The 15,150-nt window shown below is 42.4% G+C and overlaps 1 protein-coding gene across 14 annotated transcripts in view; it reads right to left on the bottom strand.

The window, feature by feature from the left end:
* Nucleotides 1–15,150, bottom strand: part of Ppp6r3 (protein phosphatase 6 regulatory subunit 3) — a 115,355-nt gene that overhangs the window by 9,766 nt on the left and 90,439 nt on the right. For 6 of the 14 annotated variants that reach the window (XM_027408775.2, XM_027408781.2, XM_027408771.2 and 3 more), the window contains 7 exons: nt 12,423–12,520; nt 10,305–10,359; nt 9,370–9,500; nt 4,980–5,101; nt 3,526–3,679; nt 3,058–3,164; nt 1,417–1,567 (listed from right to left, as the gene is read on the bottom strand). In XM_027408775.2, the coding sequence (XP_027264576.1) occupies nt 1,417–1,567; nt 3,058–3,164; nt 3,526–3,679; nt 4,980–5,101; nt 9,370–9,500; nt 10,305–10,359; nt 12,423–12,520 (818 nt within the window). The remainder of the gene's footprint in view (nt 1–1,416; nt 1,568–3,057; nt 3,165–3,525; nt 3,680–4,979; nt 5,102–9,369; nt 9,501–10,304; nt 10,360–12,422; nt 12,521–15,150) is intronic. The other 8 variants (XM_027408777.2, XM_027408783.2, XM_027408774.2 and 5 more) reach the window with 2 other exon arrangements.

Here is a 15,150-nt window from a genome sequence, read left to right as displayed (position 1 = left end):
ATGTGACCTCATGCCAATGTTACACAGTCTTGTAATTTAAACACACTGCAGAGGGGGCTAGACAGATAGTTCAATGGAAAAGAGATGGCCTATAGCTTCATTCTTAGAGGACCTGACACCTTCTTTTGGTCTTTGTGGGCACCAAATACATGTGGTGAAAACATATATGCAAGCAAAACACCCATACATGTAAAATAAAATGGGAAAAACAAATGGGTTGGATTTTGTTTGCTATTTTTTAGAATTATTTTATCTATTATTATATGTATATATGTGAGGTAGGTGTGTGTGGTGTATCTGTGTGTCTTAGAGGACAACTTTTAGGGGTCTGTTATCTCTTTCTACCATGAGCTCCAGGAACTAAAACAGGTAGTTAGGCTTGCATAACAAATGCTTTTACCTGTTGAGACATTTCGTGTGTGTGTGTGTGTGTGTGTACAAGTTTGCACCTGTCTGTGTATGTGCACATATATGAGTATGCATGCATTTGTGTGTGCATGCATATGGAAGCCAGAGCTCAACAGTGGTGTCATGCCTTAGGAGACATTCAATTTTTTTTTAGTTCCTTACATTGGGACTTGGGGTCCAACAAGCAGTTGAAGTTGGCTGGCCAGTGAGCCCTAGGGTTTCTCCTGTTTTTGCCTCCCCAAGTGCATGTCACCATGCCCCACTTTTTATGTTAGAACTCAGGATTAAACTCAGTCCTCACTCTTGCAAGGCATGCCCTTTACCAACTGAGTTGCCTCTCCACCCCTAGTTTGCAAGCTGTTTAATGGAAGAGTGTTGATTGCATATGCCACACATAGCATTCTTACAATTTGTTTCTCTCATTTGTGGTTTTTGTCATGTGGTGCCCTCATTAAGCAATGAGAAAGGCTCTCAGCACTGCCTTAGCTGCAGGCCAAATCTTGATGGAAGTGTTTCTGTTATCCTCTTATTTCCAGATTTAAATTTCCATTACGTTTGCTTTTCTATCCCATGAATTGTAGAAGTGAGGCTGCTATTTTCTAATCAAGTCTGGTGTTATTAGCACTAACTTCTTGGTGCTGAATTACAATGATTGCATTACAATTACAGAACATAATCTATCTGTATGCCACCGTGTCTTGGGTGGACAGGTGGGCTCTGCAGCCTGTCAGTGTCAATTTAGCAAAGCTGAACACCACCAATCTGCTAGACTCTGAAGACAGACAGATAGACAGATAGACAGACAGACGCACGCACGCACGCACGCACGCATTTTAGGGGCCTACAACTCTCCATCTCTTGGTTAACATTAACAGAGATGTTAGAAAGATAGCAAGCTAGCCTTTGAATACTCATTTGAATCTAAAAATGTTTGTCCACAGTTGGTCTGGTTACTGCCCCCCTTCCTCCCGACAAGCTGTCATGGTAGGAGCCCCAGGCTCTGGTTACCTTTTGAAGACGGCAGTCTCTGTCTTGGCGTCTACAGTGAGGCTGAGTGTTTCCTTCATGCCGCCATTCATCACGGTCTCAGTTACCTTGTCTGTACTCTCAGCATCCTCTTCCCCGTCTGAGCTGGCTTCCATGGCCACACTGCCTGGTGCTGAAAGTGCATACAGTGGTCACATCCACCAAACCTACTGTGGAGCTGATGCCCTTTTCTATGAAGACTCCCGTGCTTTAGCCTGCAGCTCCACCTGACCAAATACTAGATGGGGCACCAGTGCTTCTGGATGCCCACTAGGGGTTGCTCTCTCACAGGTTTTCCTCATTGGAGGACTGGCAAGTTCCAAAGAGCCTTCCCAGCTCTGTGTCCACATGGTCCCAGTTTCCTCCCAGCAGACCCCACTGCTCTTAGGCCTACTCTACAACACAGTGGAATATGCCCAGGGATCTTTCCATTGTTCTACAATAGGAAGCCACGTTATGTTCGTCATGAACTTAGACTTGTCAGATTTCCGGATCTGAACCCAGTGCTCCCAGCCCCACTTTTAATCTGTGCAACCCCAGACAGCAGAGACTATTCTGTGCCTCTAGCTTCTTACCCATCAAACCCGCTACAATGGTATTTTAAATGTTAAGTTGCCACAGTTTAGAAATGATGTCTTAACTGAGTAACCCTCTCTATCAGGTGGGTTTGTAGGGGTCATATGGATGTTAACTGATATAGGACATAGCTAATTGTGGGTCAGGCTCTCTCAATGACAAGTGAAGAATGCTGGTTGAGGAGGACAGCAGCAAGGTGGTGTTTATGCTCTCTGCTCCTGCCAGTGGATGCAATGTGGGTAGCCGCTTGAGTTCCCAAAAGATGGATTATAACCTAGAATTGTAAGTCAAATATAGCTTTTCCTTTCCTTTTTTTTTTTTTTTGGTCAGATGTTTTATCACATCAACAAAAATGAAACATGAATACCAGGCAATGAAGTTCTGACAATTTTTTTGGGCTCAATTATTTGGAGTAATAGTGCCCCCGTCAGCTACCTCTTCTGGCTCTGGCTCACTGCCTCTTTCTTTTCCCATAAACTCACTGCTTCTTTCCTTCCTGAGGCTCTTGCCACCATACACATTCACTACCACAGAGTTGATATCACTCTCCCAAATGGCTCTTCACTATTCTGCAAACAGTTCAGAGTCAATGCCAGAAACACAGGTGAACGAACATTTTGAGTAATGAGACAGATCCCTAGGATTCAGACACATAATATGACCACTTCACCTGCTCGTATGGGAAGGAGAAACCAGTCCCACAGCCTAGACCAAGTTCACACCCCCATGTGCCCCAGCAAAACCTTAGGGGTCTCCAGAAACAGGATGGAGACATGGTATCTTATCTGCTCTTCTCCACTCTGGGCATTATGCTTCTTCCTCTCTCTGGCTTTAGAAACATATTCTTAACATTGACATTAACAACTGGAACCCAACTCCTTCTAGAGTCCCCATTTTGTGATTCTGTCACAATACAGTTTCTTCTCCTAAGATGATCTATTTACATCAGAGCCACATTATCTTATTTTCCTGTCTCCTTTTAGTCTGAACCCAAGCCTGATCTGGTTTCGTCTATCTGCTGTGAGCATATTGGTGCATTGCACTCACCCTCTGGCTGAGGGGCCAAGGCAGCTGCACCAGGTGTCAAGGGATCCACAGGCTCAGTGCTGGTTTCCATTTCCACAGGAGAATTACTCCTTAAAGACTCCTTTGTGCTTTCAGAAAAGAGAAAATTCAGATGTCACCAAGAGGAACAGACCTCAGTTACACAAAATGAAACATGAAATCCACACTTGGTCAGGGACCAGCTCTTACAGCTCTGGAAGTGCCATCTTCCATGCTGTTCTGCTAAACACCCTGGAGCTGAGCTTCACAGGGTATCTGATGAAAAATCTCTCTGTTTTGCTGTGGTGCACAGCTATGACAGTATGCCCCAATCACTTGCTGACTCTTAATCCTGTTTGAGGCACCACATTCAACTCAGAGGTAAAACAAGGTGTAGAATATATGCTCACATTAAATGCATAACACCTGCTTCACTCTGGAAAGGGTTCAAGACAGAACACGCTTGCTCACCTCAGAGAGGATGTGAACTCTGAAAAAGAAGCCCAGCCTGTCTCTTTAGCTGGCATCGGCTCCTCTGTGCTCCAGACATCAGATCCCACTGAGTCTAAGGGTGCACCATGGGTGGTTTCCATTGGGACATCAAAGTTGGCTGACCAGGTAGGTGCTGAAATGAAGGGAGGATTATCATTTGGAGAATTCATTCCTTGAGTTTAACAAGGGACCATCTTTCTGATGCTGAGTGTGGTGGGTGTGCCTGTCATTTCAGATCCTTGGGAAACTGAGCTAGGAGAATTGTTCAAGCCCAGGCAGATTTTGGGGACCCTCAAAATGGAAATTTCAAAACCAGGTTAGCAGATGAGAAGAAAGTAGTTCCTATGGGAGAAAAGTTAACATGGTGCTACTTGGGGGTGGGGCTGACATCACTGGCTTTGTGGCTTTTCATCTAGCAATTTGATTCCTAGGAATATTTTCCAATAGAATTATTATAAAAAGCTACAAAGCACACACAAAAATTACACCTGACAATTATGTTTCCTGCTCACAATATGCAAAGTTCTGGGACCCCTGGCGCACCCCATTCATGACTCCATAGACACAGTTATTTCATTTCTGTGGCTTGTCTGTGTTCTTTTAAAAATGTATATAATATATATATATATATATATATATATATATATATATATATTTTTTTTAATTATATGTGTGCAGGCACCCACAGCAGGTAGAAGAGAGACTCAGATTACATGGAGCTTGAGGCAGTTGTGAATGATCTGACAAGGGTACTGCTAACAACTGAGCCACCAGTCTCCAGCACCAGTCTGTGGCTTTTCCACTGCTGTTACAGTATCAGCTCCTGGAACTGAAGGGAGGTGTTTATATGTGTGTTGGGGGGCGGGGAGTGCGTGTGGTGGTACACATGCTCTCTAACTAGACTTGTGAAGACAATGTTCAAATCTAAACCAGTCATCTCCAAGTATATTTAACTTGTCCCTCCTTAGAAAAGATTCCGGAAATGAAAGCCTGCAAGAAGTTACAGTGGCGGGAACTGAATTTTTATCTCAACTGTGCTTCAGAGAACGTCTCAGATGCCACAGGCCTTTTTTTTTTTTTTTTTTTTTTTTTTGGTTTTTCGAGACAGGGTTTCCCTGTGGCTTTGGAGACTGTCCTGGAACTAGCTCTTGTAGACCAGGCTGGTCTCGAACTCACAGAGAACCACCTGCCTCTGCCACCCGAGTGCTGGGATTAAAAGCATGCGCCACCACCGCCTGGCGCCACAGGCCATTCTTTTGCCAATTTTCAAAAATGGAGTCGTCGCCCCCCCCCCCTTTTTTTGAGACAGGGTTTCTCTGTAACTTTGGCTGTCCTGGAACTCATTCTGTAGACCAGGCTGGCCTTGAACTCACAGAGATAAAAACAGGCAACTTCAAGCACTAGAACTAACTCCTAAGGACAGGGTGACTCACGCTCATTCAGGTCCACCTCCATCTTGTCCTCTGTGTTTGCACTGCTGGACTCAAACAGGTCTTGTTTGGCCCCATCTTCTTCTTCCGAGTCTGTACTTTCTTCACTGTCTGTACTGCCAGAGCTACAAAACAACACTGCAATATTTAAGCTGCTTAATCGGTGACCAGCCATGTCCAGAAAAATTTAAAGGACACTTACAGTGTGAAAACACTGTACTTGAGCTAAACCTTGCCTGCCTACACCATTTTACATAGAAGAAGGTTCTGTATGTGTCAAGGGTACTACTAAGCATCTTCCCAGACTTTTTGTTTTGTTCTTCTGTTCGTCTGAGACAGGGTTTCTCTGTGTAGCCCTGGCTGTCCTGGGACTTGCTCTGTAGACTAGGCTGACCTCAAACTTAAGAGATCCACTTGCCTCTGCCATCTGAGTGCTGGGATCTTTTCTTTTTATCCTCTATACACCATCTTAGGGTGTTGAAAGAATCTTTTTAATTGGGAAGAGAGGCTTCTAAAGTCTGTGCACAAGTTCCTGATACGACTTCTGATTTGCAGTGTATGATCCCCACCAGCTGTAGCATGCATGCATTCTTCCCAAGCATATGTGAAGCTGGGGCAAGAAGCTGCTTTAGGTCATGGTATTTTATCACAGCAACAGAAACCAAATTAAAACAGAAATTGTACCAGGGAATGGACTATTGCTGTGACACACCTGACCATATTTTGAGGAGAATTACAGAAGGATTTTAGAACATTGAGCTGGGAAAAGCCGTTGAGTGCTTCGGTTTAATTTGGTTTGAATCCGAGAATGTTTAAAGTAATGCAGAATGGAGGCCTGGCTTGAGAAGTCTGAAAAGACTATATCTGGGGCATTCAGTATTTGGTATTAGAAATTAGTGGTTTTGGTCAACTGGGGCTGAAGAATTGGCTATGATTAACAAAAGACCAGAATCACTAAAGTGAAACCTTTGCTTTGCTGGGACAATCAGTAGGGATCCAGATGGAGCTGAGATTAAGAGACAAGCATAACTGAGTCAAAAATCTTCTGGGAAGTGTTTTATGCCTGTATGGATTTAAGAACAACTTGTAAGCAGTTATGATGTTGGACGCTGTGTGGAACTCATGAATCCAAGTGGGGAACTACAGCTGACTAATGGTTATCTCCAGTTCATCAACACTCATGAGTTTGAGAGTCCAGTGCATCAGCCTGTAGAGCTAGGTATCTTACTTTTATACAGTATTATGAACAACATCATTTAGTAATTTCAACAGTTCCAATAGGGAGAGATATAATTATACTGATCATGCACTGTGAGACTTTGCTTCCCTATATCCAAGCAAACTTTCTACATTTTTGATGCTGTCTAAGAAATGTTCAATTCCTTCTTTTATGATCTGCTATCTTTTATCTTTTCTAACTGAAATATCTAGCAGTCTGGTATAATACCGAACAGAAGCTACTCATCAAACATGTTTGTGAGCTCCCAATCTCCACACGAAGTTACTCAACTCTATAATTTCATCAATACATTTAGTAAAGGTGAAAAATTCCTTTCTACTTCCAATGTGTGGAGATGTTTTAAATTTAAGAATGAATGTGAGCTGGGTGGTGGTGGCACATGCCTTTAATCCCAGCACTTGGGAGGCAGAGGCAGGCAGATCTCCTTGAGTTCGAGACCAGCCTGGCCTCCAAAGACAGAGAAATCCTGTCTTGAAAAAAACCAAAAAGAATGGATGTAAATACTTGAAGAGGTTCAAGCAATTCTGCAATCTTGGAATGAACTCTTGGTCCCTTTTCTGTGTTACTGTATTTGATCTGCCTTAAAAACAGTTTTTAGGCCACAGTCTCATTATGTGGTCTCAGAGTGGTCTGACCACAGCTCAGAGTGGTCTCAAAATTTATATCCCTCTGCTACAGGGTGAGCACTAAACTACAGGTATGTGACACCACAGCTGGCCTGCTACAACTTTTAAAGGGGTTTCTGCATATCTGCTCATAACAGCTACAACCCAGTTTTCTTCTCTGTAATATGAACAAGTCAAATTTTTGTAGTCAGAAACAATTGTGTGGTGTTAGAATTAGAGGGGTAACAGCCTTTCATTTCAATATCCTAGGAGTTGCTATTTCTTTCTGAAATACTTTGACACATCAGTGAAGTCATTTGGACCCAGACTTCTAGAATTTCTCATCTTTTTGTCTCTGTCTCCCTAAGCATTGATCTTACAGGTGAGTGCTAATAGGCTTGCCTGATGAGAAGCTTTAGAATATAAACTCAAGCCTAATAAATACAGCACTGTTCATGCTACAGTATACCCAACCTTTTTCTTAATTACAGTTCTTCATGTCATTCAAAGATTATGTAGGTTGTCATTGGCATTTAGGCTGTTCATTATCTCATCACTTCCAATCATCTTTTTAATGTCTGTCCAACCTCTAGTGACATCAACACTCATTCCTGCCATTAGCTTATACCTTCTCTTGTTCATTTAGAAGCTTACTACAATGATCTTCTCGAAGAGCAACTTCTATTTCACTAGTTTCCTCTGTTGTTTTTGTTCTGTAATTCAGATTGTACTCTAATCTTTACACTACTTATTTGGCTTTAATCTGCTCATTTTCTATTTTCTTAATGTATAAGCCACGGCCACAGGTGTGAGGTGCTTTAAATATAATATAACTAGTTATTTCCCACATTCTGCTACACTGGCATTTTATTATTTATATATTTATTTATTTTAAAGATTTTATTTATCTATTATGTATGCAATATTCTGCTTCCATGTATATCTGCACCAGATCCCATAACAGATGGTTGTGAACCACCATGTGGTTGCTGGGAATTGAACTCAGGACCTCTGGAAGAGCAGTCAGCGCTCTTAACCTCTGAGCCAATCTCTCCAGCCCTATTTATTTATTTTTAAAGATTTTATTTATTTATTATGTATACAACATTCTGCTTCCATGTATATCTGCACACCAGAAGAGGGCACCAGATCTCATAAGGGATGGCTGTGAGCCACCATGTGGTTGCTGGGAATTGAACTCAGGTCCTCTGGAAGAGCAATGGGTGCTCTTAATCACTGAGCCATACCTCCAGCCCTACACTGGCATTTTATTTTCCTTCCATTTGAAAAACCATGAAGTTCCTTTTCCTGCCCTTTCCCTCAGTTTCACTATGTAGCTGAGGGCTAGCCTAGAGCTCACTCACAACTGTGCACTAGCTCCCAAGTGCTGAGGTAAGGCATGTGCCTCCACACCCAGTTCCTAAGAGACTTACTACTGATTTCCAATCTAACTCTTCTATCAAAAGATTAGCAGCAAATGTGTTCAGAATTTTCTCAGACTTGTTTTATGGCCTGAATGTGGTCTTTTCTTGTGTTCTTTTGCTGGATAGAATGCATACTTTATAAATGTGCAGGTAGTACATGCTAGAAGATGGTGTGGTTCAAGCAGTTTACTTAGCAGCCATATGAATTTTGCCTATTTCATTAATTGCCAAGAGGGGGTGCTGAAAGATCTGCCTCTAATTCAATTTGCTTACTATGCTTTGCAATTCTATCCATTTCTGTCTGTTGAATTTGAAGCTGTGTCATTAGGTACAAAACCAGTTTAAAACTGTTATGTCCTCTTAATGAACTCATCTCCTTTACTTCTTAGTGAGGGATGTACGGGTAGGGGTAAAGGTAGGGGTGAGAGCACGTGAGCATGCATGCGGCTAATTAGCTAGACATTACTTGCTGAACAGAGATGGTTCAGTGGGTAAAAGTGCTTCCTGTCAAGCCTGATGAACTGAATTTGATCCCAGGACCCACATGCTCAAAGGAAAAAACTGATTCCTGCAAGATGCCTCTGACTTGTACACATGCATGTGCTAAGGAATGCATGTGCAAACACACACATGCACAAACTAAACAAACAAAATTTCTTCACTAAGTTACCTGCAAAGCAGAACCAGATTAAAAGAAAAAAAGGAGGAGGGGGATCATATTCCATACTTCCTATGTAAAGAGTTTTAGGGTGGCTTTACCTGCCAAGTTGCTGAAAAAACAGACGGAGCTGGCCCATCCCCTCTTATTATTTTTTGCTTGTCTATTTACTTAATGTGTATGGATGTTTTGCTTACATGTATGTCTGTGCATCACTTCTGTGCCCACAGAGGCCAGAGAGGGCGAAGGATCCCTTGGAACTGGAGTTACAGGTAGCTATGAGCTGTCATGTGGGTACTGGGAATGGACCTGAGGTGTTCTGTACTCTAACCACTGGGTCATCTTCTCCAGTCCTCTGTCCATTCTTAAGAGCATTCCTCCTGACAGAACAAAGAACTAGCCTCGGATCCAGCCCACCTTGGTGATGCTATGTGCAAGTCTCATGCTATGAGAAGCTCTGGCTCACCTGGACCTCCTCTGGGATTCTGGAGTAAAGGCAATGTGCTTCTCCTCCCAGATATCCTCCTCATCAGAGCCGCCATCATCAAACTGCTGTATCCGTTCTTTACAACATGCTTCAAACAGGGCAATATTTCCCTACAGAAAAAAAATGAGCAAAAGAGGAAACACAACTAAAGTCAGAACTGTTTTCTCTCTCAAATTACCAGTGAAATTATTTTTTCCATTTGCTTTTTTAAAAATGGTGACCATCACATATACCCAAATAAAGCGTAAACATAAAATGTTAGCATCTATGTAAATAACAAAAAAATTTCCAAGAAAGACTAGACTTTAAACTAGCATGTAAAAAGGCCTGAATATATTCTCCTCATGAGTTCTCTTGTACCTCATGGGACCATCCATTTCATTCTGAGCTTCCTCTCTGCTCCAGAGATAAGTCTTCAATATGACCAACAAGGAAAAGACCTGGGGCCTGCCTGCTGTTACCAGCTCAAGAAGCCATGAGGAGCTGCTATAACCTGAGGAGTTGTTTCACAGCAAATAAAAGTATCTTTATTTAGTATACTCAACCTAAATCAAGACAGCACCATTAAAATGTCACAAGTGTCTTGTTTATAGAGAAGCCTGGCAGAGAGACTGATACTGATTTAATCTATGTTCTTTTCCTGCAACAGAGATTAAAAACCAAGGCCAAATGTTTATGGTGCAATCACCAAGTGACCAGAGTCCTATTAGCCTAGTCACGGGTTGCAACTCCTGCTTGCAGGTCCAGGCAGACATCATGACCAGATGACACTCATTAACACACCTGGGATGAGGGATCCCAGGTGGCAAAGGAGCCTTGAGCACAGGGCAACCACAGACAGCTTCCAGCAAAACCCATCAGTTCTCCACTTCTCCAGTGGCATATCACTTACAACAGGCAACTGTTATACTCACACTTTCATTTGTATTGAGAGTAAAGTTGATGTCTGACACCCGATCAAAAGAAACACTGTAAAGAAAGCATAAAAATTGTTAATCATCCATAGGTGGCTATAAACAGTGCTGTGAAATTCTCAAAATTCCAAGTACTTTTATTATCATTGTACTCTCCATCAGTAATATACACACCCACCTTTCTGTATTCAATGGTGCCCTCCCTGGTACTAATGAATGAATAGAGGACAACTGGGATGGGAGCCTGTTGAGATCAGGCTGTGAGGCCCCTAAAATAGCCTTTCAACAATGCATTTCTAACTTCTGTGCCAACTATGGTTCTAGGAACCACATCAAGAAAATCAAGAAAAAGTATTCCTAACAACAAAGCCCAAATATGCAAAAGCCCAAGAGCACTGTCAGGTACTAGGACCAATTCAAACATGAAACACAAGGCAACCCAGCCATCCTGCCACCATGATACTGAGGAATAAATGCAGTCACGATGAGCTGCATGATTGTTATTGGTGGGACAATGTCATCAATCTTCAAAGCTCAGTTCTAACCAGTCACCAACCCAAGCACTGTGTTCTAAAAGAGAATGTCAATTCTGAACTAGTAACACTTAAAAGAATCCAGATGGGAAAATCCAAGATATTAAGTGGGTTTTGTGTGTGTGTGATATGGAATGTCTCTCTATATGCTGCGAATGTGTTGCTTTTATTGGTTGATGAATAAAGCTGTTTTGACCAATGGCCAGGTAAAATATAGTTAGGCAGGAAATCCAAACAGAGTTACGGGGAGAAAGAAGGCAGAGTGAGGGAGATGCCATGTATCCACCGAAGAAGTAATATGTTGGAGTGTTAGCAGTTAAGACACAGCCTCGTGGCAATATAAATAGAAACGGGTTAATTTATAAGAGAGAACTAGCCAGTAATAATCCTGAGCCATTGGCCAAATAATTACAACTTAATATTAGCCCCTGGGTGATTATCTCCTAAGTAGCAGCAAGGACTCAGTGGGTAGGAGAGAAACTGGTCCAGTGGGACCAGACTAGATAGAGAAAAACTTCTAACTACATGTGTGTGTTCTGATTCTTCATAGATTGTTAACATTGTTAACACATTAATGCCTTGTACAGTGTTCTTGTTCTTTCTGGACAGAAATGAGCCAATATGCAAGGCATCTGGTTGCTCAGTGGCTGCTGTTTGCAGTAGAGCCTCTGCTCCACAGTGCCAGCATAGGACATTCATGCAGCATGCTATAAATATAAAAAAGACTTTAGCTTCCCAGACTGCAAACTCAAATGTGTAATAACATAGCCTATATTGGCTGAAGTCCAACAACTATTACAAACTACTATTTTGGTGCCACAGTGGACTCAATGAGAATCACCACCTGAGATCTAATCACAGTGGCTTAAATTTTCCTTTCACCCCTGTTCTCTATAATCCACGATCCTCATGATAGGATGTGTTCTCCTTCCCAGGCAGGATGCTAGATGCTGGCTCTCAGTTCTGCCAAGCTCCTGTATATTTCCTTTCACTGGTCTGCTGCCACAGTTTTGCTTCTCTGCCTTTGACCCTGACTGCAGAACAATGGTGAGAATGCTTGGCTCTTGCAAAACAACCCAAACATCCTTACAGGGACTTCCCTTGAGCAGACAGCACATGTAAGTAGGGTTGGTCTCACAGCCCTGATCATCTGCAGGAATACAGTACTCAACAACATGCTATACAGTCTGACCTCTGACCAGGTAGCAAACATGGGAAGGAATTACTGAACTGCTTACAGTAATGCATTACATACACTGAAAAGGGCAGAATGGTGGCTGGGGTCTTTATAAAAAACGGTAAGTTGAGGGCAACAGCAGGTGTATATAGTACCAGATGCTTAGGGAAATTGAGGTAGGAGAAGTTGTTCAACACCAACAGGGGACAACACAGTGGCACTTAGCTCAAAAACAAAGATCACCCCCCACCACCACCACCCCCTTAGGAGTGTGGCTCTTGGCTGCAAGTAAACAACAGGTGGTACCTCCTAACTCAGAAATGTTACAGAATCCAAGAAGCCAGGAGAATCATGGCTCACAAAAAGCATGTGTGAGAGGTCATTAAGGAAACAGGAAAATATACTCACTTGCCAATGTCGTCTTGATCTGCAAACTTCTCATCGTTGAAGCCAAACTGGTCAATAAAATTGGACGTCATTTGTTGCATCTGATAATCAGAAAAGGCCTGGCAATCCCAGGACCAGTGACAGTGACATCATGATTCTAATGACATTCTATACATTATTTGCCCATTTGTGTTCCAGAAACCACTTTAATTCACACAGCTGTGTGGCTTTAAAAGTTGGTGTTTTTTTTCTTTAAAAAAAGAAAAATCAAATAATTTCAGACACATTTTACCCCAAAAGGGGGAATTTTTAAAATGTGATACACAAATTTCTCCATTATTCATCATTAGGAAATACTTAAGGGATCACACTAAAAAATGATTACTTCTATAAATAGTCTTTGGACAGAAAACTGGGTTAACCTTAGTGTGAAGAGGTGAGACATGCAAGTCTGAAATTATCAAAACACCATCATCTCCAGACACAACCAACAGTATCCTAAACTATAACACACGACCCCAACTTCCCACCCGCTGCAAGCCCCAACTATATCCCCACTCCCACCAACCATAGCAAAAATAACATCAAAGGAAGAAAGACTGATGAACATAATCATGGTGCTACAAATGAAATGCTGGCCTAAGTCTTGGAAGCTGGGAACAGTCTGAGATAAGGAATATGTCTACACAACCTACCTGAGGACAGAGCAGGAAGCTTCAACCTCATCAGAAACTGTTCAGAAAACCCTGGGGTACTACAAGGTCTAAAGAGGAGCCAATTCTAATTCCATCAGGCTCAGGTGAGTCTTCCCAGTTGGAAAATGGGGGAGTGTTATAGTGGACAACACCCAAGTGGTGACAGTTTACTACCATCAGGAAACATACCCTCACTACACAAAGAGAACAAGTGCAGCCTCACCTCCCCACTCTCAACCAGATGATGAATACAGGACCACAGGACCTCCCTGTGAGCACGACATGTGGTCAAGGACAGAACAGAACAATGGAACCCATGCAAAACACTTGCTAATGAGGGCTTTTGAGGCCAATAGTTGCAAAGGAGGCAGGTGTAATTGGTTGATAGATTTCTCCTTGGTCCTTACCTCAGCAGGGCCCATACCCTCTACCCTGCAATGCCGAAATACCTCTATCATTCATTTTGACCACACTAACTCTCATAGCAGGGAATTATGGCATGGATAATCCAAATTGTATGTAATTCAAAGATAAACTTCATGTTTGGCTTTGGAAATTATATTTTGTTTAGGTATGAAAACAAAATAAAAACAAGGAAAATCTAACCAACCCAACCCTCACTTTCCTCTTAAGCAAGATAACACCCTCCCCCATCAGGCTCACAGAGATGGCATGACATGAGCTTACGGAGACAGTGGGCAGTTGGCAGATAGGCATTCACAGGGTACCCAAAGAGGTGGTGTGGTAGGACTGTACTGGGTAAGGGCTAGAGTGCAACTGAAGCAGTCATGGGAAGTTGATTAGAGCAGAAGAAAAGGAAAAAGTTCTAGTGCTCTGGGAAACAAAAGGAAAACAGAAAAAGCAGCCTTCACAGCCACTTCAGCAAAAGAAGATCAAGTCCTTTGACGTGGAACCTTATCGCTTAAGAGGCAAAGAGGATGCTCAATACTTCCCAGTGTGTGAAAAACAAATGAGGTCATCTGTTGAGCAAGCAACCCAAGATAGACTGCCTACTTATCTACACTAGAATTGCAGAGCAAGGCAAGGGTCCATCCCAGTCCCAGATTGTGTGTGTGTGTGTGTGTGTGTGTGTGTGTGTGTGTATGTGTATGTATGTATAACTTCACCAATAAATACACTGCAATGTATGCATACATACATGTACATACATATACACATGCAGACACATTCACATATACCCACATGTACTTTTATTTGCTAGCCCTATGCACATAGACAGAGCTACTGGGATAAGACAGAAACTGGGATAAGAGAGTCCTCCACTGTTCTTGGGCTAGCACAGCTTCTAAGAAAAATGAAAGAACTTCCTGTTTGTATCGGCTTTCTACACTACTACCGAAGGGTGCTGAAAATTCATATGTCCCAACCTAGGAAGCAACACACATGGCTATACTAACATTTAGGAGCACTGTCGAGTACTGTCACCTGGAGAGAGTAGGGGCAGGTATCTAACAGTACTGTCACCATGAACACTGAACCTGCTTTGAACGCAATCTGACTTGTTCCAAGCCTGATTGTGATGTGAGGTGCTAGAGGTGTCAGCTTACTTTTGACACCTATCCACCCAGTAAAGGGGACGAGCTCATTCCCTCCACACCTCTGGGAAGCAAAGTTTGGGGGACATTAGGAATCCAGAAAGTACTAGAATAAAATAAAACTGGCAGAGGCACACACATCACAAGGCACTGGCTCACTGTTCAGGGCCACGTGTGTGACAGGGTTACCTTGTTAATAACTGTCCTGTATTCTGCACCCTCAGGGGCTCTGAGTAGGAAGCCCAATTTTAAGCAGGAATGACAAATTAACAAATAGCTATCTATAAATTGACATTCTGCTGACAGTGGAGGCTATCACGACACTGTTACCTCAGATCATCTTTCTCCAGAAACATGTTTTGGATCAGATTCATTTCAAAACAGTTCATGATTGGTTTATAGTGTAAGTGTGCAAAAAAGAGCCCCTGCAAGCATGTTGATCAGAATTAGTAATTACTCCCTACATATAGAGGTTACAGGCAGAGTCTGGAGCCCTAA

This window comes from Cricetulus griseus, chromosome 3 (assembly GCF_003668045.3).
Source record: "Cricetulus griseus strain 17A/GY chromosome 3, alternate assembly CriGri-PICRH-1.0, whole genome shotgun sequence".
NCBI lineage: Eukaryota > Metazoa > Chordata > Mammalia > Rodentia > Cricetidae > Cricetulus > Cricetulus griseus.
The sequence above is the reverse complement of the archived record's forward strand: the minus strand, read 5'-3'. Positions and strand labels throughout refer to the sequence as shown.